Source organism: Bos javanicus, chromosome 11 (assembly GCF_032452875.1).
Source record: "Bos javanicus breed banteng chromosome 11, ARS-OSU_banteng_1.0, whole genome shotgun sequence".
Lineage (NCBI taxonomy): Eukaryota > Metazoa > Chordata > Mammalia > Artiodactyla > Bovidae > Bos > Bos javanicus.
This window is the reverse complement of record NC_083878.1, coordinates 68,025,909-68,049,851: the sequence shown is the minus strand read 5'-3', so window position 1 is coordinate 68,049,851 and position 23,943 is coordinate 68,025,909. Positions and strand designations below refer to the sequence as shown.

Below are 23,943 nucleotides of genomic sequence, written 5' to 3'. Positions count from 1 at the left end.
CTAAATCAGCCTATCTGAAGTAGGGGTTCAAGAATCAGCATTTTAATTTTATTTTTACTTTTTTTTTGGCTGTACTGGGTTTTGGTTGCTTCACTTGGGCTTTCTCTAGTTGCAGTGAGTGGGAGTTATTCTCTAGTTGCAGGGCTCAGACTTCTCACTGCGGTGGCTTTTCTTGTTGCGAGAAGCACAGGATCTAGGGCATGCCAGCTCAGTAGTTGTGGCACACGGGCTTAGTTGCTCTACAGTATGTGGAATCTTCCCAGACCAGAGATGGAATCCATGTCCCCTGCATTGGTAGGCAGATTCTTGGACCAAGAAATCCAAGAATCAGCATTTTTAATGAAAACCTGATTTTTGAAAACTCTGCCTTAGAAATGAATCCATGACTCCCTTCTACTGAGATTTCCCAGAACTGCCTTGATTTCTAGTCTTTCTAGAGCTGTTCAGCTCTCTTCAGTACAGTGAACTGCTAGCATTTTCCATGTCCTTTTTATCCCATTCTATATTGTCTCCTCTTTTCCTATGTAATTATTTAGTGTGTATCACTTGGAATTAAAAAATCCAATTGACACATTTTCTAAGCCTCAGTTTTCTCTACTCTAAAATGGGGAAAAGAAGAGAAGCAAAAGGCAAAGGAGAAAAGGAAAGATATATCCATCTGAATGCAGAGTTCCAAAGAACAGCAAGGAGAGATAAGAAAGCCTTCCTCAGTGATCAATGCAAAGAAATAGAGGAAAAGAATAGAATGGGAAAGACTAGAGATCTCTTCAAGAAAATTAGAGATACCAATGGAACATTTCTTGCAAAGATAGGCACCAATAAAGGACAGAAATGGTATGGACCTAACAGAAGCAGAAGATATTAAGAGGAGGTGGCAAAGAATACACAGAACTATACAAAAAAGATCTTCACAACCCAGATAACCATGATGGTGTGATCAATCACCTAGAGCCAAACATCCTGGAATGCAAAATCAAGTGGGCCTTAGGAAGCATCACTCTGAACAAAGCTAGCGGAGGTGATGGAATTCCAGTTGAGCTATTTCAAATCCTAAAAGATGATGCTGTGAAAGTGTTGCACTCAATATGCCAGCAAATTTGGAAAACTTAGTAGTGGCCACAGGACTGGAAAAGGTCAGTTTTCATTCCAATCCCAAAGAAAGGCAATGCCAAAGAATGCTCAAACTACCACACGATTGCACTCATCTCACATGCTAGCTTCCCTTGTGGCTCAGCTGGTAAAGAATCTACCTGCGATGCGGGAGACCTGGGTTCGATCATCCCTGGGTTGGGAAGATCCCCTGGAGAAGGAAAAGGCTACCCACTCCAGTATTCTGGCCTAGAGGATTACATGAACTGCATAGTCCACGGGGTCCCAAAGAGTCGGACACGACTGAGTGACTTTCATTTTCTTTCTTCCACATGCTAGCAAAGTAATGCTCAAAATTCTCCAAGCCAGGCTTCAACAGTACGTGAACAGTGAACTTCCAGATGTTCAAGCTGGATTTAGAAAAGGCAGAGAAACCAGAGATCAACTTGCCAACATCTGCTGGGTCATCGAAAAAGCAAAAGAATTCCAGAAAAACATCTATTTCTGCTTTATTGACTATACCAAAGCCTTTGACTGTGTGGATCACAATGAACTGTGGAAAATTTTGAAAGAGATGGGAATACCAGATCACCTGACCTGCCTCTTGAGAAATTTGTATGCAGGTCAGGAAGCAACAGAACTGGACATGGAACAACAGACTGGTTCCAAATAGGGAAAGGAATACATCAAGGCCATATATTGTCACCCTGCTTATTTAACTCATATGCAGAGTACATCATGAGAAACGTAGGGCTGGAGGAAGCACAAGCTGGAATCGAGATTGCCAGGAGAAATATCAATCACCTCAGATATGCAGATGACACTACCCTTATGGCAGAAAGCGAAGAAGGACTAAAGAGCCTCTTGATGAAAGTGAAAGAGGAGAGTGAAAAAGTTGGCTTAAAGCTCAACATTCAGAAAACTAAGATCATGGGAAATAGATGGGGAAGCAGTGGAAACAGTGACAGCTTTTATTTTGGGGGGCTCCAAAATCATTGCAGATGGTGACTGCAGCCATGAAATTAAAAGACGCTTACTCTTTGGAAGGAAAGTTATGACCAACCTAGACAGCATATTAAAAATCAGAGACAAAACTTTGCCAACAAAAACCCCATGGACTATGCAGTTCATGTAATTCTCTAGGCTATGGTTTTTCCAGTGGTCATGTATGGATGTGAGAGTTGAACTATAAAGAAAGCTGAGTGCCGAAGAATTGATGCTTTTGAACTGTGGTGTTGGAGAATACTCTTGAGAGTCCCTTGGACTGCAAGGAGATTCAACCAGCCCATCCTAAGGGAAATCAGTCCTGAATATTTATTGGAAAAACTGATGCTGAAGCTGAAACGCCAATACTTTGGCCACCTGATGCGAAGAACTGACTCATTGGAGAAGACCCTGATGCTGGGAAAGACTGAAGGCGGGAGGAGAAGGGGACAGTGGAGGATGGCATCATCGACTCAGTGGATGTGCGTTTGAGTAAACTCTGGGAGTTGCTGATGGACAGGGAGGCCTGGCATGTTGCAGTCCACGGGGTTGCAAAGAGTTGGACATGCTGAGCGACTGAACGGAACTGAAAATGGGGAAAATAATGTCTGCTTTCAGTGTTATATTGCAGCAAACAATACTCATAATATACTAAGCACTGCACCTGGAAGATAGAGAATTAACAAAATTTTAGTTATTATGAATCCTCACTATTGTTGGTTGGTAAGAAAACTATGATGTTTTCTTTGTTCAAATAATGCTTAAAAGATTTTCTTCCAGTGACTTACAAGCACAAGTTACACCACTGACTTGTGCCTAGAAGCGAAAATTGTTAAAAATATATTGATATTTGTATTAAATCCACTTCTGAGGACATGCAGTTCCTGAAAAGTATCACCAGGGGGATATGTGCTTTATTAATACTCAGGCAAGGGAAGGCAAAAAAATAGGGAGCTGAATCAGAAGTTGGTGCATCTGATGATGCTTGCGTGCTCAGTCGTGTCTGACTCTTTGCAACCCCATGGACTGTGGCATGCTTGGCTCCTCTGTCCGTGAAGATTCACCAGGCAAGAATACCGGAGTGGGTTGTCATTCCCTTTTGCAGAGCATCTTCCTGACCCAAGAATTGAACCTGGGTGTCCTACCTTGGCGGGTGGATTCTTTCTGAGCCACCTGGGAAGCCCTGCATCTGATGATAGTTCATGACATTTAATAACTGGAATAATCACTTACTGTCAGTGTGGAATACCTGAAATAATTGCAACTTTCAAATATATTGTAATTTTCAATTATTTAAAGCTTTCAATTTAGCAAACTCATTCGCCTCAAATTTCTTACCAGTTTTGTAAACTGTGAGTGATTATAAGGGCATGATGAGTTTATAAAATTAGGATATAGCATAAAGACCTAGAGAGCTTATATAAAAGATGAAATATCTTACTAAACCTTTATCACTGTTTACAGGAAGAAAATAAACCAGACAACAAATATTCTACAACTGTATAGTGCCTTTTCCCCAAAGAACTCAAAAGTACATTACAAAGACTAGTACTATCAGAAGCAAAACAGAAACTTTACACACAGGAAACAAAATTTGAAATTATCCACTCGTCATCTTTTGCAACATACCCCCTAAAGAAATGACTTCTATTAGCTTTTACAACTTGGATGTCAAATAGGAATAAATGTCAACCAGTATTTCTATTTTAATACTTGCTGATGTACTAAAGATTTTGTCTTATATAATTAAATTTAAATAGAGCTACTTTAGAAAAAAAGATTGACTATGGAAGTGAGTTTCCTACAAACTGGAATGCCAAACTTCTATGAACATATCTGCTAATTACTCATAATTAATCTTCCAGCAATTGACTCTCACGCATATCATTGCACTCAACAATTTCCAAGCTAAGACATTTAAGACAGTTCAGTATAATTAGGTCTTTGCACCAAGTGAAGGAAAAAAGTTTATCAGTTACAGGTAATATCATTTTCACTATCTTTCAAATAGTTTCTTTAGAAAAAAAAAAGCAAGTGCCTTACCATGCAACAGATGATTTCGATTGCGAGAACAGAGAACAGTTAGAAATTTCACCTCATCTGTCCCCCATTTCTTCTCTCCAGCCTCATACAGGTCCTGAAGCCAAACAAAGCACGAGTTTAAAACACAACAGAGAAGGTGCCAGAACATCTGTAAATATTTCCAGAACTTCAAAGAGTGGGAGTTGGCTTATTTTCCTGGTGACGGGGGTAGAAGTGGTGTTGGCAGTGAGTGGAAATGACTCAGGATTTTTCCTTAGGTATAAGACTAATGGAACTCTACAATATCTCCCGGAGAGTCAGAGCAAACATGCAGACTTTGGTTTAAGACCCAAAAGGAATGCTCAGACTCAGGCTGTTCCATATGGTAGCCACTAACCACATGTGGCTATTTGAATTTTAATTAACTACAGAAAATTTAAAATTCAACCCCCCGGCCATACTAGCCACGTGTCAAGTGCTCAGTGGTCAAATGTGGCTAGTGGCTACCCATACTAGACACAGACAGTGTAGAACATTTTCAACATTAAAGAAAGTTCTACTGGACACCACCACTCTAGAATGACCCATGATTTACTTCTCTCTAGTGGCACGTGGCTTCTCTCCCCACTGTTCATTTATAACCAGCAGCTGGCTTGTTAAATTTCTCAAAATACCCTTCACGGATACATTTTGTCGCTCCTTGGGCTTACCTCCATCTACTCAGCTGTTTCTTCACCTTCCTCTCTGCTGCCACATGATTAAAGAGTCAGTTCTCAGTTCAGTCAGTTCTCATAAAAAACCATGGAATTTTATCATTTTACAATTGATTTACAATGTTGTGTTAATTTCAGGTGTTTAGCAAAATGAATAAGTTATACATATATACACTCTTTTCTAGATTCTTTTTCCCATACAGAGGACTGTGGAATTTTAAAGCTGGGAGGGCACAAAAGGTCTATCTAATTCAGTGTTTTTCAAATTTGGTTCTCAGCAGGCTTGTGACTGCTTCAATCAATACAGTGGCAGTGACACTGATTTCTGAGGCTAGGTCATAAAAGTCAGGCAGCTTTGGTTCTCACGGAATGCTGGCTTTCTATGTGGTCCCTCTTGAAAGGCAGCCGTCATGCTCTGGGAAGCCCACGCCACCGGAAGAGGCCACAGGTAGGAGACCTTTTCGAAGCCTGAGGTGACCCCGGTTCATAGCCCAGACACCAGACACAAGTGATGGAGACTCCTGCCCCCAGCCATTTGAGCCACCTCTAGCTGTTCAAGTCTTCCCAGCTAAGACCTCTGACATTTTAAGTTTGAGGTGGTTCATTATACAGCAATTGTAACTGGAACATGTGGCAAACATGGAACTTTCCATCTATCACAGAATGATACTTTTGTAAAATACCAGAAAAACTAACTTGAAAAGGGTAAAGTTTTAGTTATGGGTAGAAAATGGTATCTTAATGGCACCCCACTCCAGTACTCTTGCCTGGAAAATCCCATGGATGGTGGAGCCTGGTGGGCTGCAGTCCATTGGGTCGCTAGAGTCGGACACGACTGAGCGACTTCACTTTCACTTTTCACTTTCCTGCATTGGAGAAGGAAATGGCAACCCACTCCAGTGTTCTTGCCTGGAGAACCCCAGGGATGGGGGAGCCTGGTGGGCTGCCGTCTATGGGGTCGCACAGAGTCGGACACGACTGAAGTGACTTAGCAGTAGCAGTGAGGTTGGTCATTTTTTGGTGTATTTGCCATTTCTACTTTTCTTTTTTTTTTTTTGAGTTGTCTGCTAATGTCCAATGTCTTTTTTTTTTAAAAAGAAATGGGGCATTCTTATTCAGAACAAATATGAGTAAGTTTCAATAACAGTATTGAAACTGTAGTTTACTTATATATTTTCATATTAAGCTTACTATACATAGGCTGAAATTTCTCCCCATTCTATCATTTGATTTTTAATTTTGTTTGTAGTATTGTTTGGTAAAACAATTCTTTCTTTTTAAAATTTAGCCAAACTACCAATCCTTTTCCTTTATGGTTTCTATCTTAAAAGAAAATGCATACAAAATCCTTTCCCAGTCCCACATTTAAAAAATAATATTTAACTATTTTATACTACTTTTATGGCTTACTTTATTTATGCTAAAAACTTCAATCTATTTGGAATTTATTATGCTGTCAGGTGAAAGTCAGGACCTAACTTTATTGTTTCCCAAATGGTCACCCAATTTTTCCAACTCCACTGAGTAACCTGTGCTTTCTTCACTGACTGGAAATGCATATATTCTGTATGTATTTCTGTATATTCTCACATAGGCTTGGTTCTGCTCTTAGACCTTCTAATTATCCCATTGACTTCTCCCTATCTTACACCAGGACCACGTGCTTTAATTCATTTGTACATTTATTATACATTTAACTATATATGAGGGCAAGTCCGTCCATACCCTTCTTGTTGACATTCTAATCTCCACTGTCTTTCCTCTGTAGTCCTCATCTTATGTGATTGTCTTCTTTTTCCTGAAAATTGGAGGTATTTTCAGCATTGCCTTCGACAACAATGACTGTTTTGTGCAATGTCAGTTCTGATCGGTGCCGCTTCTAGTAAATGTTTATTCTCTTTCCTTGTTTCCTTTTAGAATGTTTATTTATTTTTGGATGCATCAGGTCTTAGTTGTGACACACGGGCTCTAGAGCACAAAGGTCAACAGTCGCAGTGCTCGGGCTTAGCTGCCCCTGGGCATGAGGGATTTTAGTTTCCCACCAGGGACTGAACCCGAGTCCCCTGCATTGGAAGGCAGATTCTTAACCACTGGACCACCAGGGAAGTCTCCTTTCCTTGTTTCTAAGAACACTTCCCCTCCACTCATCTAGCCTTCTCTTTATCCCTTCTTGTTTTCATGCGGCTCCATTTTCAGCTCCTTTATTTTCTCATTGCATCTTTTTTTTTTTTTTTTTTAAAGCTCTTGTTTGGTTAATTAAAATCTGTCATTCTCTTACATATGTCAGGATCCAGAGCAATCTGAAATCTGTCTCTTCCTTAAAGTGAGCCCCTGTTTACCTCCCTTTGGGCCCCAGTTTCTTCACGGGCCATATAGTATTTGAGTTGAGATTAGTGGATATTCATGATCTTTGATCTTGAAATGATAAGCAGTTTATCCAGACCTGGTTTTCTCCACAGAACATGGTGCAATGGATTCTTCTTTGAGCTCCTCACTTTTCATCTGGATGAATTTCAATCAGGAGGACTTGCTGCAAATCCAGTGGAGGCGGCTGAGACACAGCCCAAGTCTTCCCTGAGGAGTCTCCCCATTTGCAGGAAGCCACTCTGTCTATTTCCATTGGGGGCAGTGTGTGTGTGTGTGTGTGTGTGTGTGTGAACCTCTTTTCTGGGGAAGGAATAACTCCTGCATCCTTGGCCCAGCTTTGCTGCCCATCTGGCACGGTTTCCAGTTTTGATGCAGATTTCTCTCTATTTTTGTATTTCCTGGTTTGTTTTTCAAAGGGAATCAAATATGTGCCATATTCTAACAAAAGCTCTGAAGGGCATTTTCAATGTGCTTTTAGTACATTATGCATTTCTTTTTGAAGCAGGAATTCTGAACACTACCTGTTATTTCCTTGAGTGCAGTTTTCATCTCAAGAACTGATAAAATTGGACGTTTAGCTTCTCTATATTTAAAATTTTCTACCTTTGATAATAAATTACTACCTAATTTCACCTGTCCTGGTAAGTCTTTTCATCACAAACTCATTTACTTGCCCCAAAATCCAGTTCTGTAATACCCAAATGTCCCTTTGCTGATGTACCTTAAAGAACAAAGGCTGACCAGATTTTCCTCCTGTTTTATTTTGGAAGAAGAGTGGAAACCTTGGAGAGTGGTTCTTAAATTCCTTGTTTCGTTTTAAGACTTGGAGGACACAGAAAAATGAGTTCTGGTCCTTCCAACTTCCCCCAGCCCATATTTGTTGTTAAGCACCTTTTCACCTGGTCACTTCCAAGGAGAACTATGCTCCTTGAAGAACTCCCAAGTATTTGTTGAACTGCATGGTTTGTTGTGTTTTTTAAAAATTACGTATAATTGACATATAACATTATGTTAGTTTCAGGTGTAGAACATAATAATTTTATATTTGTATACATTGTAAAATGACCCCCACAATGAGTCTAGTTACCATCTAGTACCATATATAATTACAAAGTATTTTTTCTTATGATAAAGACTCTTAAGATCTATTCTCTTTGGAACTTTCAAGTATGCAATATAGCATTATTGTTTTTTTAACACAATTTTATTTATTTACTTTTGGCAGCACCGTGCAGCATGCAGGATCTTGGCTCCCCGACCAGGGATCAAACTTGTGCCTGCTGCAGTGAAAGCAGAGTCTTAACCACTGGACCGCCAGGGAAGCCCCCAGTATTATTACCTGTAGTTGCCATGCTGTACATTACACCCTCATGACTTCTTTATTTCATAACAGAGCCTGTACTTTTTGGCCTCCTTCACCCATTTTGCCCACCTCCACCCCTGCCTCTGGCAACCACCAGTCTGTTCTCTGTATCTATAAGCTTGATTTTTCCTTGGTTGTTGCTTAACTTCACATACAAGTGAGATTATATAGTATTTGTCTTTTTCTTTCTGGCTTATTTCAGGTAGCATATAGCTCTCTAGATCCATCCACATTTTTGCACATGGTAAGATTTCATTCTTTTTATGAGTAGAGAGCATTCTCCTACTGTACATATACACAATCATTTATTTCATTCATCTACTGAGGGGTTCTTAGATTGTTTCTATTTCTTGGCTATTGTAAATAATACTCCTATGAATAAGGTGGTACATATGTCTTTTTGAGTCAGTGTTTTCATTTTTGAGGGGCAGATAGAAGAAGTGAAATTGCTGGATCATGAAGTAGTTCTATTTTTATTTTGTTTGAGGAAACTCCATACTGTTTTCCATAGTGGCTGCACCAATTTACATTCCCACCAACAGTGAACAAAGGTTGCCTTTTCTTCACATCCTTGCCAACACTTGCTGTTTGTTGTCTTTTTGATGACAGCCATTCTGACAGGAGTGAGGTGATATCTCATTGTGGTTTTGACTTGCATTTCCCTGATGACTAGTGATGTTGAGCATCATTTCATGTGTCTGTTGGACATCTGGATGTCTTTGGAAAAATGTCTATTCAGATCTTCTGCCCATTTTAAAACTGCATTGTTTGGTTACTTCTATTAAGTTGTACAGGTTCTTTTTATGTTTTAGATATTAACTTTTTATCAGATATATGATTTGCAAATATTTTCTCTCATTGAATAGGTAGCCTTTTCATTTTGTTGACGGTTTCTTTTGCTGTGCAGAAGCTTTTTAGTTTGATACAGTCCTACTTGTTTATTTTTACTTTTGTTGCTTTAGCTTTCAGTGTCAGATTAAAAAAATCATTGCTGAGACCCATGTAAGGCAGCTTATCACCTATGTTTTCTTCTAGGAACTTTATGGTTTCAGGTTTTACTTCAGAGTCATTAATTCATTTTGAGTGAATTGCTGTGTACGGAGTAAGGTAGTCAGTTCTGGTTCATTCTTTTGCTTAGGGCTATTCAGTTTTCCCAACAAAATTTATTGAAGAGACTACCTTTGCCTGTTGTATATTCTTGGCTCCTTTTTCATAAGTTAATTGACCATACATGTGTAGGTTTATTTCTCAGATTTCTTTTCTATTCCATTGATCTGTATGTCTGTTTTAATGCCAATACCACACTCTTTTGATTACTGTAGCTTTGTAATATGAATTGCATGGTTTTAAAAATCATACAGATCTAGAGTCAAAGAGCCCAATTCCATCAGTTATGTAATCTTATACAAGTTATTTAAATCTGAGAATCAGTCTCCTAGTCTATAAAACAGAAGGAATATCTACTTCATGCTGTTGCTGCTGCTGCTAAGTCACCTCAGTCGTGTCCGACTCTGTGTGACCCCATAGACAGCAGCCCACCAGGCTGCCCCATCTCTGGGATTCTCCAGGCAAGACCACTGGAGTGGGTTGCCACTTCCTTCTCCAATGCATGAAAGTGAAAAGCGAAAGTGAAGTCGCTCAGTCGTGTCCAACTTAGTGGCCCCATGGACTGCAGCCTACCAGGCTCCTCCGTCCATGGAATTTTCCAGGCAAGAGTACTGGAGTGGGGTGCCATTGCCTTCTCCACCTACTTCATAGATTTATTATAAGGAAAAAAATGTAAAGTAGTTAGCACAATGCCTAGCACCTGGCAAGCCCACAAAAAAAGTGACAATGGATATAATGTTTCAGGAATAAATTGCTCACTAACTCTTCATTTAAATTCAGGATTCAGGATAAGAAAGCTGTGATACATATAGACAATGGAATATTACTTAGCCATTAAAAAGAATTCATTTGAATCAGTTCTAATGAGGTGGATGAAACTGGAGCCTATTATACAGAATGAAGTCAGAAAGAAAAACACCAATACAGTGTACTAATGCATACATGTGGAATTTAGAAAGATGGTAATGATGCCCCTATATGCAAGACAGCAAAAGAGACACAGATGTAAAGAACAGTCTTTTGGACTCTGTGAGAGAAGGCGAGGGTGGGATGATTTGAGAGAATAGCATTGAAACATGTATATTATCATATGTGAAACAGATCACCAGTCCAGGTTCGATGCATGAGACGGGGTGCTTAGGGCTGGTGCACTGGGATGACCCTGAGGGATGGGATGGGGAGGGAGGTGGGAGAGGGATTCAGGATGGGGAACACATGTACACCCATGGCTGATTCATGTCAATGTACAATATTGTAAAGTAATTAGCCGCCAATTAAAATAAATAAATTAACTTAAAAAACTAAATTCAGGATTCACCTGGGCTATGGAGGTTCCTTCCAGCATGCCCCCAAATGTTCTCCTAGAGGTAGCTGAAATTCACATAAGCATCTGAGAGTTTTAATACCTTCTGCCTCAAAGCTTCTGGATTGAAGTCAGTTTCCTATATCTCCTTATGGGATGGGCCTCCCTGAGTCATCAGAACTCTTAGGACTCATATATTCCTTTCACTTCTAGTGAAAGCAAAAGGTTCTTTCCCATATAATCCTGAGTGATTCACTGTCGTTCAGTCATTAAATTGTGTCTGACTCTTTGCGACCCCATGAAGTGTAGCATGTCAGGCTCATCTCTTCTCTACTATCTCCTGGAGTTTGCTCAACTTGAGGTCCATTGAGTCAGTGATGTGATCCAACCATCTCATCCTCTGCCCCTCATCCTGAATGGGACAAATCTCTCTCAGAGGTCATATACTGATTAACAAAGTCTAGATCCAGATTGCGTAGGTTCAAATCCCGGTTCTGTCATTTATTATCTATGGGAACTTGAGCAAGATATTGACTTCTCTGAGCCTCAGTTTCCATAACATGGGAATAGCAATACTTAGTTCATAGGGTTATTGTAAGGATTCAATGACATACTTCATATAGTTTTGAACAGTGTTCGGCCCCTGGTAAGGACAAAACCAGGTCCTTACTAGGTTTTATTAGTTATTATTTTTAGTGTTATCTGGTCACAGTAAAAATACCATTAGTTGGTTTCAGGGCAGCCATCAGCGGGCTGGATACCAGGGAAGCAACTGCCTCTTAGAGTTTGGTATTAGTTTTACCCATTTTACATAGGTTGTATTAAATGTTCTCTTTGGGGAAGTAAAAAGGTGAGGTCAACAAAGCATAGGCAGGTCCCTTTATCTCCTAGTGATTCAGAAGACACTCTGTGATTCTGTGGGGGCAGCCACACCATGGTCCCAATGTTAGAAAATCTGGAACCCAGGGATGCTTATATACTGATGCCCCAAGCCAGCCCCAAGCCCCAGGTATCTCTGCAAGAAACTTCTGCTATTAAAGGCACCTGTGGGAATCTTTTTTCATAACAAATTCCAGCCTGGCCAATATTCATTGAAATATAAGAAGATGTCCACCAACTTGGCCTGTCTTATTGTCAAAAGAGGAGAAAGAAGCTGCAGTTCTACTAACCTGGGCATCCTGTCTCATGAGAGCATCATCCAGATAATTGCTTTCATCCCTGCCTCCCTGAGGATGAGAAAAACAAACCACAGAGATTGAGAGAGGATCCAAGAAGATTTGGGTGCTCTGGTAAGATAGAATGTCTGGGAACCCAAGGACAGGGTAATTAGACAGAAGGGCCATGAGTGTAGCTTAGGGAGAAAGGGCAGATGTCTTCAAATGTGTTTGCGTCACTCCCATGGCTCTGATCTGATCAGAGGGCAAGCCTGGTATGGCTCCCTGATGCTGTGTGGGTGTCTCTGACAGCTGAAGGAGCAGGAGGACAAATATGGCCTGGTGAGAGCTCCTTCCAGGACCATACCCCTCTTTTTCCTCCTCTTCCTCCATTCCCATGTCTTCCCAGCCAGCTGACTTAAATTTCCCTAACTGGCAACTTTATGCTGATCAACTATGCCACATAGGCTGGGAAAAGAGGAGAATCAAGAGACTCTGGGGCCAACAGTAGGGGCCTGAGGAGCACCCGAAAGTGCCTTGTCCCTCACCAACACCAGGAGGGCGGGACTGAAGGATAGAGGAATGCCAAAGTGTGGCAAAATGGGCTACTTTTATCTGGTTTGTAACACTATTTTATCACTAGGCTATTCCAATATGCTACAATCTAGGCATGGCTCTGCAGTGATAAATCTGGGAGGAAAAGAAAAAATGGGTAGGAAGGAAGAAAAGCAGGCTGGTTGGGACTTCCCTGGTGGTCCACTGGTTAAGAATCTGCATTCCAAAGCAGGGGACTCAGGTTCAATCCCTGGTTGGGGAACTAACATCCCACATGCTGCGAAGCAACTAAGCCCAAGTGCCCCAGCTACTGAGCTTGTGTGCTCTAGGCCCCGTGCCACACCTAGGGAAGCCCGCACACTGCAACCAGAGAAAGACAGCATGCCACAACAAAGAGCTCCACACCACAAAGAAGACCCAGCACAGCCAAAATAAAAAAATAAAATAAAAGGAAGAGAAAAGCAGGCTGGCATTATTAAGTAAACATCAGAGACATAGCAAGGTGGGAGTTGGAGATGCTTTCCAGGCTTCTGCCTTGGTTGTTGGAAAAATAGAAACAACAGTAATAGAAAAAGATGAGGGAGGAAGAAGAGCTGGTTTGGAAGCAAAATGAGTTCAAGCATAGTTTAGGAGGGCTCAGTGGACAGAGGTGATGGCAGAATATCCACAAGGAAACAGGGAAAAGGCAGTGAGAAATGAGTCTCACACTCTGGAAGGAGGGCAGGCCTAAAGATAAAATTGTGAAGTTGTGTGAAATGCTTCTAAATCCATCTCTCTTTTCTGGCATCCCTGCCCCCACACTGGCCCAAACCTGCTTTCTTCACAATATCTTGAATACCAAGGTAACCTCCTGCCTGGGCTCCCATCCTCTGTTTCAATTCATCGGACACACTGCTATAACATTACTCTTCTAAGAAGTTCCAATCACATCACTCGACTGCTCCAAAACCTTCAGAGGCTCTCCACAGCTCTCCAGAAAAAAGCACAAACTCTCCCCAACATGGGACCCTGGTTCATTTTCTCACCTGGCTCCTAGAATTACTAGTCCAGTGGCTCAGCCAACTGTTCCCTGAACCCGCTCCATGTTTCCTGATGCCTTGTCTTGTCCTCACTGTTCTTTCTGCCTGGAATGTACCCCCACACACCTGTGCCTCTTGAAATTCCAGCAACCCTCCTAGTCCTCTCTCAACCAGCACCTCTGCCATGAAGCCTTTTCTTTGCTTTGGCAACCAAAATCTCTCCTTGAACCTTTCTTCTACTCTGTGCCTCTTTTTTGGCACATACTTTCATGCTTTTATTTTAGCAAGACATGGGCCTGCTAGATCCCCTTCTGACAATATAAATTCTTAAAGCCCAAGACTGCCTTTTAACCACATTCCTAACTTTCAATGCGCTGAGTAATGATTGTATGGCATATATTAAGTGCTTGTATGTATAAATGAGAAAAAATGGGGATGCATGACTAGCTAGAGTCTTTAAAGGAGAGAATATAAAACAACAGAAAGGCTTCAGAAAAACACAGGGAAAAATTCCCATTTGGGAGGTTGAAAGGTTGAGAAAGGCTGGAAGAGCGGGTAGAGAGTGAACGTCTCAATAAACCACCCCCCCCACCCCCATCAAAGGTGGGAGCGACTCACAGCGGACAGAGACACCAGCACGCGCTGGAACATGAATGACGTGTCAGAGCGAATATCATCTTCAAGGCTCCGCCCATATTCTAGCAAGAGAGTCAAATTAGTGACATCAGAGTGAAGATCTCTGCCCAACACCAGGTCACACCCCAGAGTCTTCCGTCCTCTCCTTGACCAGCCTGATTACTGAAGCAGCTCATCTTCAGCCCATACAGAGCTGATGAAAAACTAAGGTCTTGGTAAAATGGTCAAGAGAAGTTGATGATTAGAGCAGAAGATAAATGATTAGAGCAGAAACAACATGCTCTTGTTGCTTACATTGGGAGTTGAGAAGGCGGGGCTGCGATCCCCTCTCGTGGTTCCTACTGTCTAGGGATCTGTCCTGATCCCTAGGACAGAGGGATCAGAGAGCAGAACTTCTGAACCTATGTCTGGGGACAAGCAGCAGGCTGTCCACAGGGAGAAGACCACAGGCAGTCAGCGCTAGAACCAGACTCCCAGGTTTCGAATCTCCCACTCTGAACACCTACCAAAAAACTCTTACCGTTTTGTTTTCTTTCTACTGAACTGTACGTTTATTACAGAAAACTTAGGAAAAACTGAATGAGTTAAATGAAGTGGCGGGGGCGGGGGGTGGCATGGGGAGGCGGTGAACAAAACCTCATTTAATCACTCAGAAATAATCACTGATAACATTTTGGTGAATATCCTTCCTCATTTTCCCCACATCACATATTATTTTTGTTTCTTTAAGAAGTGGGATCACAGCATCTCATTTTATGATTTGTCTTTTTCCCTTATCCGTATACCATACCGCTCATTGTAATTTAATAACATCCTCCGATATACATTTTGATAATTATGTTGTATGGATGTGCCAAATTTTGTTTAGCCACTCTGCTGGACATTTTAAGCTAATATAGATGACACTGTGGGACCTGAACCTTTGGACATGTTTTATTATATTCTTAGGTCAAAAAGGCATGCCTCTTTCAAAGGCTCCTCTGGAGATTTTTAAGAGGGGAGTCTTGCCACTGGAGGTGGCTGCGGGACCTACAGCCTAGTCTGAAGGTAAGAAATTGAGGAGACTGCTCCTCCAGGGCACTCCCTGGAAAGCTAAGATTCAGTGGTGCCACCACATTTGAATAAACACCTTTGATTTCTGCTTGATACTAAAGAACAGCTTTTCAGCTTTCAGGGTAGTAAACACTTCACTGGATAGCCTAAGAAGAGAGGCAGGTACACCTGAGAAGTCTCGAAAAGCCAACAGTCATTTGGATCAACAGGGATCTGCCTGACAGCGGAGCTTGTAGCTGAGGCTCCCTCGTGGTCAGTGTTTCAGTGGGTAAACTCCCACTCCAGTCTACTTCTCAGAGGACAGGGCCTCCACCAAGGCCCCTGAAGATGCTACATACGCAGCTGGTAGGTCTGGTTTATGCGCCGGATCTCCTCGGGTGTCCGGGAGGCCAGGATCTCAATCAAGCAGCCTTCATCTGTGCCAGCTCCCTAAATGTAAAAGCCAGAGGAGAGGGTGTTATGAATCAGGTTACCAAGTTGAGTCCCAGACACAGGAGGAATATAACCAGAAATCTGCAGAGAATAAAGACAACTCACCTAGTTCCAGGAATAGGATTTGCTCATTTTTAACTTTCCTATCCAGATTCCAACATGTTTATTAGTCATAACAAACATTTCATGAGCTGTTTTTGGGTGTTGGTTAGGAACCCCCTCTGGGGGTTTTGTCTTGCCTTGGTCTCCCCTGTACTTTTCCTTTGAAGGGCAGAATCTTCTTCTGGCAAAGGCTGTTATCTCTGTTTCCCAGTGACTAGCCCAGAACCTTCCATGAGCCTGAGTATTCATTGATGTGAGGGAGGAGGGCAGTCATAATTGAATTTTGTACTTGGTTGCCAAAAATCGGCAGAGCCTGGCGTAGGGCACAGTAGCTCTAGCATCTTGGGAGGCTGAGAACTCTTGGCAGGTTCTGAGCTGACAGCAGCCCAAGAGGCGCTCACAGTGTCAGTCAAAAGTTCCATATCTCAAAAAAGGAGCTGATATGGCAAGAAATTGTCTGGAGTTACACAACAACCACAAGTATAATCACTCCCCAGTGGGCCACAGGGAAGAAAGAATTTCTTAACTTTTGGGGAAACAACTTTGAAGTTACAGTTGCTAGACTGTAATGTCCTGTTTTCAAGTTGTCTTAAATGAAGGAAAATCCTTCCCCTACACCCTCCTCCTCCACATTCTCAGGCCTCTATCATGGCTTTTTGAGAAAGCCCGGAGGCAGTCCGCCTTTGCACCCCCAGCCCCAAGAGCAGGAGGAGAGGAGCACGAACCTTCATGGCCTTTCGCAGCTCCTGCACATCGTACAGCACGGTGGGTGTCATCATCCCCAGGATCACCTGCTCGAAGTTGCCACTCAGTTCTGACTTCAAGTCGTCCATCAGGTCCTGGGACACAAGGAAGTGCTCTGCTTAGCTGCTCCAGTAACAGAAACCAGCTGCCCTCGGTGATGTCCAGGGATGCCTGAGGTCTCCAAGACCCTCTCAGGGGACTCATGTCCTCGAAACCATCTTCATAAAAACACTAAGATGCTCGGATCTGACATTACACCCTCATCCCCTCACAGCTGTCCAGTGGAGCTTTCCAAAGCCTACTCAACACGTCTACAGATCCACAGTTATGTGAAAAGGCTATGAAAATACTCCTCCCCTTCCCAACTACCTATTTGTACAAGACCAGGTTTTCTTCGTACTGTAACCAACACCAGGTATCGCAACAAGGTGAATGCAGAAGCACATATGAGAATCCAGCTGTCTTGCGTTAAGCAGACACCAGCAGAGACATTACTTTGCCAACAAAGGTCCGTCTAGTCAAGGCTATGGTTTTTCCAGTGGTCATGTATGGATGTGAGAGTTGGACTATAAAGAAAGCTGAGTGCTGAAGAATTGATGCTTTTGAACTGTGGTGTTGGAGAAGACTCTTGAGAGTCCCTTGGACTGCAAGGAGATCCAACCAGTCCATCCTAAAGGAGATCAGTCCTGGGTGTTCATTGGAAGGACTGATGCTAAAGCTGAAACTCCAATATTTTGGCCACCTCATGAGAAGGGCTGACTCATTGGAAAAGACCCTGATGCTGGGAGGAATTGGGGGCAGGAGGAGAAGGAGATGACAGAGGACAAGATGGCTGGATGGCATCACCGACTCAATGGACATGAGTTTGGGTGAACTCCGGGAGTTGGTGATGGACAGGGAGGCCTGGCGTGCTGCGATTCATGGGGTCGCAATGAGTCAGACACGACTGAGCGACTGAACTGAACTGAACTGAAAGAGATTTGAAAATGTAAAACAACGCCAATCATCTCACTACTACTTTGTTTTGGAATATAAAGCTATTTTTCCTGAAATTGTTATTTTTGCTAGCATGCAATGAGTTTTAATTGTTTTTAAAATCAGTTAACAGATGTTTATTTTTAAATATCCTCAGTGTTAATTTCTAATATGGTCAATATTAATAGATGTAACCAGCAAAAACAAAAAAGTCTTCAATAATTTAAGAAGGCAAAGGGGTCCCGAGATCAGTGTGTTTGCTCACTTATGAACACACCCTGAATATATTTCCAAGTCAGTATTTACCTACAATATTTTTAATAGCTACAGAAATTTCTATATGTGGACGTAATACAATTTCTTTAATCAATACCCTGTTTCTATTTTTCTACTATTCTTCTAAATAGGCATTTAGTTGCATTCTTATAATCATTCATGATTAATTCTTAAGGCTCAATTGTTAAAAAGAAACGTAATAATCACTTGGACAAAGGACCAAATTCTAAACACATTTATAGTCACATTTCCTCCTACATGTCAGAGAGTTTAAGAACCTGTTTAAGATCAACTAACTAGTAAGGAGGTGATTTGCTTTCAAGTTCAGATCGCAGATTCTCACAAACTTGAGTCCACAAACACTATATTTTAATCTATTGTACCTATTTTTATGTTAATCCACATGTATCAAACAAATGAATGAACAAATAAATTAGCATTCAGTCAATCTGTTAGGGTTGCTCACCTTAACAAACTGCTGTCAGATCAGCTTAGTTCTAAAGCTGAATAAATCAACCCCAAATACGTGGCTACACTTTAGCTCATGCACCACATGCATGTTCACTAAATTTCTTTGGGGATGGAGAAGACTTTAAAATGCCCAGAAGATAGTCCAAGCAACCTTATGGGTAGGATCTTGTCCTCCGCTGGAGCCCAGCCAAGGTTGGCATGTAGATGCTCCCCAGAAGAGCTAAGCCAGGCCTGTCCTGCCCAGCAGCTTAATGCCTATCTTTGGGAAACAGCCTCATCTGACTAGCTTTTATAAATTATCCAGGAACAGAAATACTTATCACATAGTTAACAGCACTCTGAGACCTGGAGGCACTCACTGATAACGTTTACTCAATAAAAAGATTCTCTAATCACACAGATAGGCTTTCAGTGATATAAGACCGGGTGAATGACTCTGGTAAGTGAGCTGTTGGAAATGAAACTGAGACAGGGTTCCTCAGGGAAACATGGTGAGTGAACCACCTCTGAATGCACAAGCCAATAAAATACACACATACACACACACACACACACAGAACCCCATTCTATAACTGGCAGGGGTGACCCTCACTGAGGATCGTTCAAAGGAATGAATATATACCACAAATGGGTTTACGTAGAAGAGTCAGAATAGACCCTAAATCCTAGGAGATCCTATTTAGAACAAACTGGATTTAATATTTTAATTGGTTTGGAGGAAATTTGTTCACAAGTGGCCAAAGGAAGCCACCAGCTTGAGGGAAGGAACATGGGAAGCAGAGCCCTGCCTGGTGCTTCAGAGCCGGGTAGGGGCAGTGAGTCCATCCCACAACTAGGTCCCTGCAAGAAATTGTGTGGAAAGAAACTGAACTTAGCCTGAGCTTTGTGAATCAAGAGCTCCGTGAAATCACTTCTGGCTTTGGACAGTGGAGGAATTCTAGGACGTGTTGAAGCTGTTTGTTTGTTTTCAAGAATATCTTTAAAAAAGGCAAAAGATCCATCTTTTAAGAACAAATGTCTGGGCTTCCCCAGTGGCTTGGTGGTATAGAATCTGCCTGCCACTGCAGGAGACATGGTTTCTATCCCTGGTCCAGGAAGATCCCACACACTGAGCAGCAACTAAGCCCATGTGCCACAACTATTGAGCCTGTGTTCTAGAGCCCCAGAACCATAACTCCTGAAGCCTGGGTGCTCTAGAGCCTGTGCTCCAAAATAGGAAAAGCCACTGCAGTGAGAAGCACAACTAGAGAAAAGCCCTCCTTGCCGCAACTAGAGAAAAGCCCACACAGCAATGATGACCCAACACAGCCAAAGACAGCAATATAAAATTAAGTTTTAAAAACCCAAAACAAAGGGCCACTGCTTCAGGAACCAAGTAGGAAGGGGTCCCTGCTTCCCTGTTGCCTGAGAGATCCCTCGTCAAGGCGGACAGCACAGGCCTACCCTGCCGATGGTGGTCTTGTAGGCTGTCCGGATTTCCTGGCGCTGGGCCGTGCTGCGATAGGCCAGGACGTTGATGATGGCATCTTCATCTGTGCCTGGTGGAGAGGAGACAGGGAGGGAATGCGATTTGAGCGAGGAATGAGAATGTGGGCTCCTCTGAGGACACTGGCATAACCCTAACACATACACAGAGCTTTCTAAGAAAAGAAGTTCTTATTCGGAGTGTTTGTCTATTTTGAAGGGAAACAGACACTAAATTTAGTTATATGTTGCTGTTGCTTAGTTGCAAAGTCATGTCCAGCTCTTTCGAGACCTTATGGACTGTAGCCTGCCAGGCTACTCTGTCCATGGAATTTTCAAGGCAAGAATACTGGAGTGGGTTGCCGTTTCCTCCTGCAGGGGATTTTTTGACCCAGGGATCAATCCCTTGTCTCTTGCATTTCCTGCACTGGCAGGTGGATTCTTAACCACCGAGGCACCAGGGAAGCCCCACTAGTTATTTACCACTAGACAAAAGAGTTGAGGTCTCTGAGCTTTAGTTTCCTTATCTATAAACGTGCATGATCACAGTACTTTCCTACCAGGGCTGCTGCAAGTGTTAAATAAAACAAACCAGTGCATTACTTAGCACAATGACCAGTGCTTGCTAACAGTCAGTACGTGTTGACCAGGATCACACGTTTCCCCTTCTCTGGAATTCTCAGAGTCTTTGGATCACCCATATTTATCATCCATGTTCTTACCTTTCGCTCCTCACTTTTATCTCTTTATTATCTTCTCTGAGTTTTGAAACAGTTCAAATTCATTTTCAAAATTCACCATTTGGCACTTCATAGGGTTTAAATTGGCAGCTGATAGTATCTACTCCTTTTTAAGATCTATAATTGTGTTTTTCTTTTCCAAGCTCTCTTTTCTGATCTCTGATTAGAACATTTTTTAACTTTATTAAAAGTTTTCATTTGAGTGATTCTTATGGTAGACTACTTCTTATCTTTTGGAAATGTTTACAATAAATAAAAATAGACTTTTGTGCTCTTTTTTCCTGGGGAAAAAAAAAAAAGTCATTTGAACTTTTTGTTGTTGCAAATGTCACGGTGTGTGTGTATGTGCTCAGTTGTTCAGTCATGTCCAACTCTTTGCGGCCCCATGGACTGTAGCCTGTCAGGGTCCTTTGTCCCTGGAATTTTCCAGGCAAGAATACTGGAGTGGATTGCCATTTCCTCCTCCAGGAAATCTTCCTGACCCAGGGATGAAACCCTCGTCTCTTGCATCTCCTGCATTGACAGGCAAATTCTTTACCACTGGGCCACCTGGGAAGCCCTGTGCAAATGTTATAGAAACCAACTCATTTTCCTTTTTTTTTTTTTTTACACATATATACATTTCAAAAATTATTCTTTTCCATTATGGTTTATCACAGGACATTCAATATAGTTCTCTGTGTTATACATTAGGGCCTTGTTGTTTATCCGCTCTAAATTGCAATACTTTTTTGCATCTACCAACCCCAAACTCCCAATCCATCTCTCCCTGCCTCCTCCTTGGCAACCACAAGTCTGTTCTCTATGTCTTCAAGTATGTTTTGTAGATAGGTTCGTTTGTGCCATATTTTAGATTCCACATTAACTGATATGTTACTTGTCTTTCTCTGTCTTAGTTAATTTCCAGTTGCATCCATGTCGCTGCAAATGGCATTATTTTGTTCATTTTGTGGCTGAGCAATATTCCATCGTATATATGTACCACATCTTCTTTATCGATGTGAAACTTTTTATAACCGCCCATGAATTCCCATGATGCATTATCCTACCAAACTTTTCCACTATGAATTCAAATTAAAAATGTCATAAATTTTGTTTGTCTGGTTTTTTTTTGCAGCAGCTTTTACAGAGAGACTTTATTCTGATCCTTCAAATTTGCCCCTCATCTTAGTCACACCTGGATGTTCATATATGAAGGGTGAGTGTTCAATCTTTTTTATTGTTTATACTATATGGGGAGTTGTGATGAGCTACAGAGGAGAGTCTATTTAAATATTTCAGGGAGAAATGAAAAATACATACATTCTTTGCAAAATTACAGATCTACAAAAATATGAGGTGTAGAGAGGAAGCTATAGAATTTTAAGTTTACATACCTTAGGAATCTATTCTCTGTTCTTTTTTTTAATAAGAGGATAATAGATACAACCTCAGATATGCAGAGGATACCATCCTTATGGCAGGAAGTGAAGAACAACTTAAGAGCCTCTTGATGAAAGTGAAAGAGCAGAGTGAAAAAGTTGGCTTAAAACTCAACATTCAGAAAACTAAGATCATGGCATCTGGTCCCATTACTTCATGGCAAATGAGGAAACAATGGAAACAGTGACAGACTTTACTTTTTGGGGTTCCAAAATCACTGCAGATGGTGATTGTAGACATGAAATTATGATCAACCCAGATAGCATATTAAAAAGCAGAGATATTACTTTGCCAACAAAGGTCCATCTAGTCAAAGCTGTGGTTTTTCCAGTAGTCATGTTTGGATGTGAGAGTTGGACTATAAAGAAACCTGAGCACCGAAGAATTGATGCTTTTGAACTATGGTGTTGGAGAAGACTCTTGAGAGTCCCTTGGATTGCAAGGAGAGCAAACCAGTCAATCCTAAAGGAAATCAGTCCTGATATTCATTGGAAGGACTGATGCTGAAGCTGAAACTCCAATACTTTGGGTCACCTCATGCGAAGAACTGATTCACTGGAAAAGACCCTGATGCTGTGAAAGATTGAAGGTGGGAGGAGAAGGGGACGACAGAGGATAGACAGTTGGATGGCATCACTGACTTGATGGACATGAGTTTGAGTAAGCTCTGGGAGTTGGTGATGGACAGGGAAGCCTGGTGTGCTGCAGTCCATGGGGTCACAAAGAGTCAGTCACGACTGAGCAACTGAACTGAACTGAATAGATACAACCATCCTTTTTCCAAAACTCTTTTTCAGCTGAGGGGAGAAGGTTCATCACCTTTTGCTTTTTTACCCCATTTCTGTGAAAGGCACTACCCTTCTTCTGGTCTGTTAGACTTGAATCCTCAAAATAGCTTTGATTATTTAAACTGCTCTCTTCCTTCACATTCAGAGTTCTTGAATATGCAAAATCCAGCTCTAAAATCCTTTCTGCATCTGTCCTCTCTTTTTAATTCCTACCACGACCACTCCAGTTCAGGGTTTCTTCTTAGATAACTATAAAGTTTACCTCTAGTAGTCTTACCTCCTAATCGGTCTTTCCAGAGTCCTGCCAGATTCATTTTCCTAAAAGGACAAACTCTCACAGTGTCTTTCCTCTGCTTAGGATACATGATGGCTCCCCACCACCTGTTGGATTTAGTACAAGCTCTGGAGTCTGGCCTTTGGGACCCTCAATAGCACCCCATTCACTATTGTAAATATCCACATAACCCAGGTCTCCCGCATTGCAGGCAGAGGCTTTAACCTCTGAGTCACCAGGGCAGACCCCGCATAAAAGCATACAGGCAGCCAAATCCAGAGACTCTGTTCTTGAATTCCTGTACTTGACCCGACTATACTGTACTCTGTTCTCCTAACCTCCTTACCATACCAACCTATGGGTTATTGTCTCCCTAACCCCCTCCATCTAGCATCCTGATTCTGGCATTTGTTTGCTGGGCTATGCCTCTGGGTCAGCCTCCATGTCAGCAGTACCCTAGGACCCCTCTATGGCTCCTGCCTTCCCAGAAGTCTCCTAATCAGCCAACACCTACTTTGCCAGTACATTCCTGCCACAAGCCATGTATTTATCTTGACTCCCTGAGGCCTCAGCTAAAATGCAAAACAGGGCGATGCTCACTTTCATCCCATGCTTTGCTCATGCAGCTCCATTCACCTGAAACACATTCTCTCTTGTCTATTTATCGAATAAACTCATCTCCCAAGGCCCATCTCAATTTCTATATCCTCCAAGAAGTTTTGCCTGATGCCCCTAAATGAAATGTGATCCCTCTGACTCCTAATGGGATCTTGTGCCCCTCCGTCCCTATCATATTACTAACTGATCGTATTTCCATGAATGCCTTTACCACCTAGCATCCCTGGATGATTGGACCACAGGATTAGGTTTATGGTCCTTGTCTCCTGACT

General features: G+C 41.9%; 1 protein-coding gene across 1 annotated transcript in view; it reads right to left on the bottom strand.

The window, feature by feature from the left end:
- The window catches only part of ANXA4 (annexin A4), a 74,496-nt gene that overhangs the window by 8,122 nt on the left and 42,431 nt on the right, over positions 1–23,943 (bottom strand). Inside the window, exons 4-9 of the mRNA XM_061432890.1 lie at positions 19,809–19,903; positions 16,625–16,738; positions 15,704–15,794; positions 14,295–14,374; positions 12,118–12,174; positions 4,117–4,210 (exon numbers count right to left, since the gene is read on the bottom strand). Coding sequence (XP_061288874.1) covers positions 4,117–4,210; positions 12,118–12,174; positions 14,295–14,374; positions 15,704–15,794; positions 16,625–16,738; positions 19,809–19,903 — 531 coding nt within the window. The remainder of the gene's footprint in view (positions 1–4,116; positions 4,211–12,117; positions 12,175–14,294; positions 14,375–15,703; positions 15,795–16,624; positions 16,739–19,808; positions 19,904–23,943) is intronic.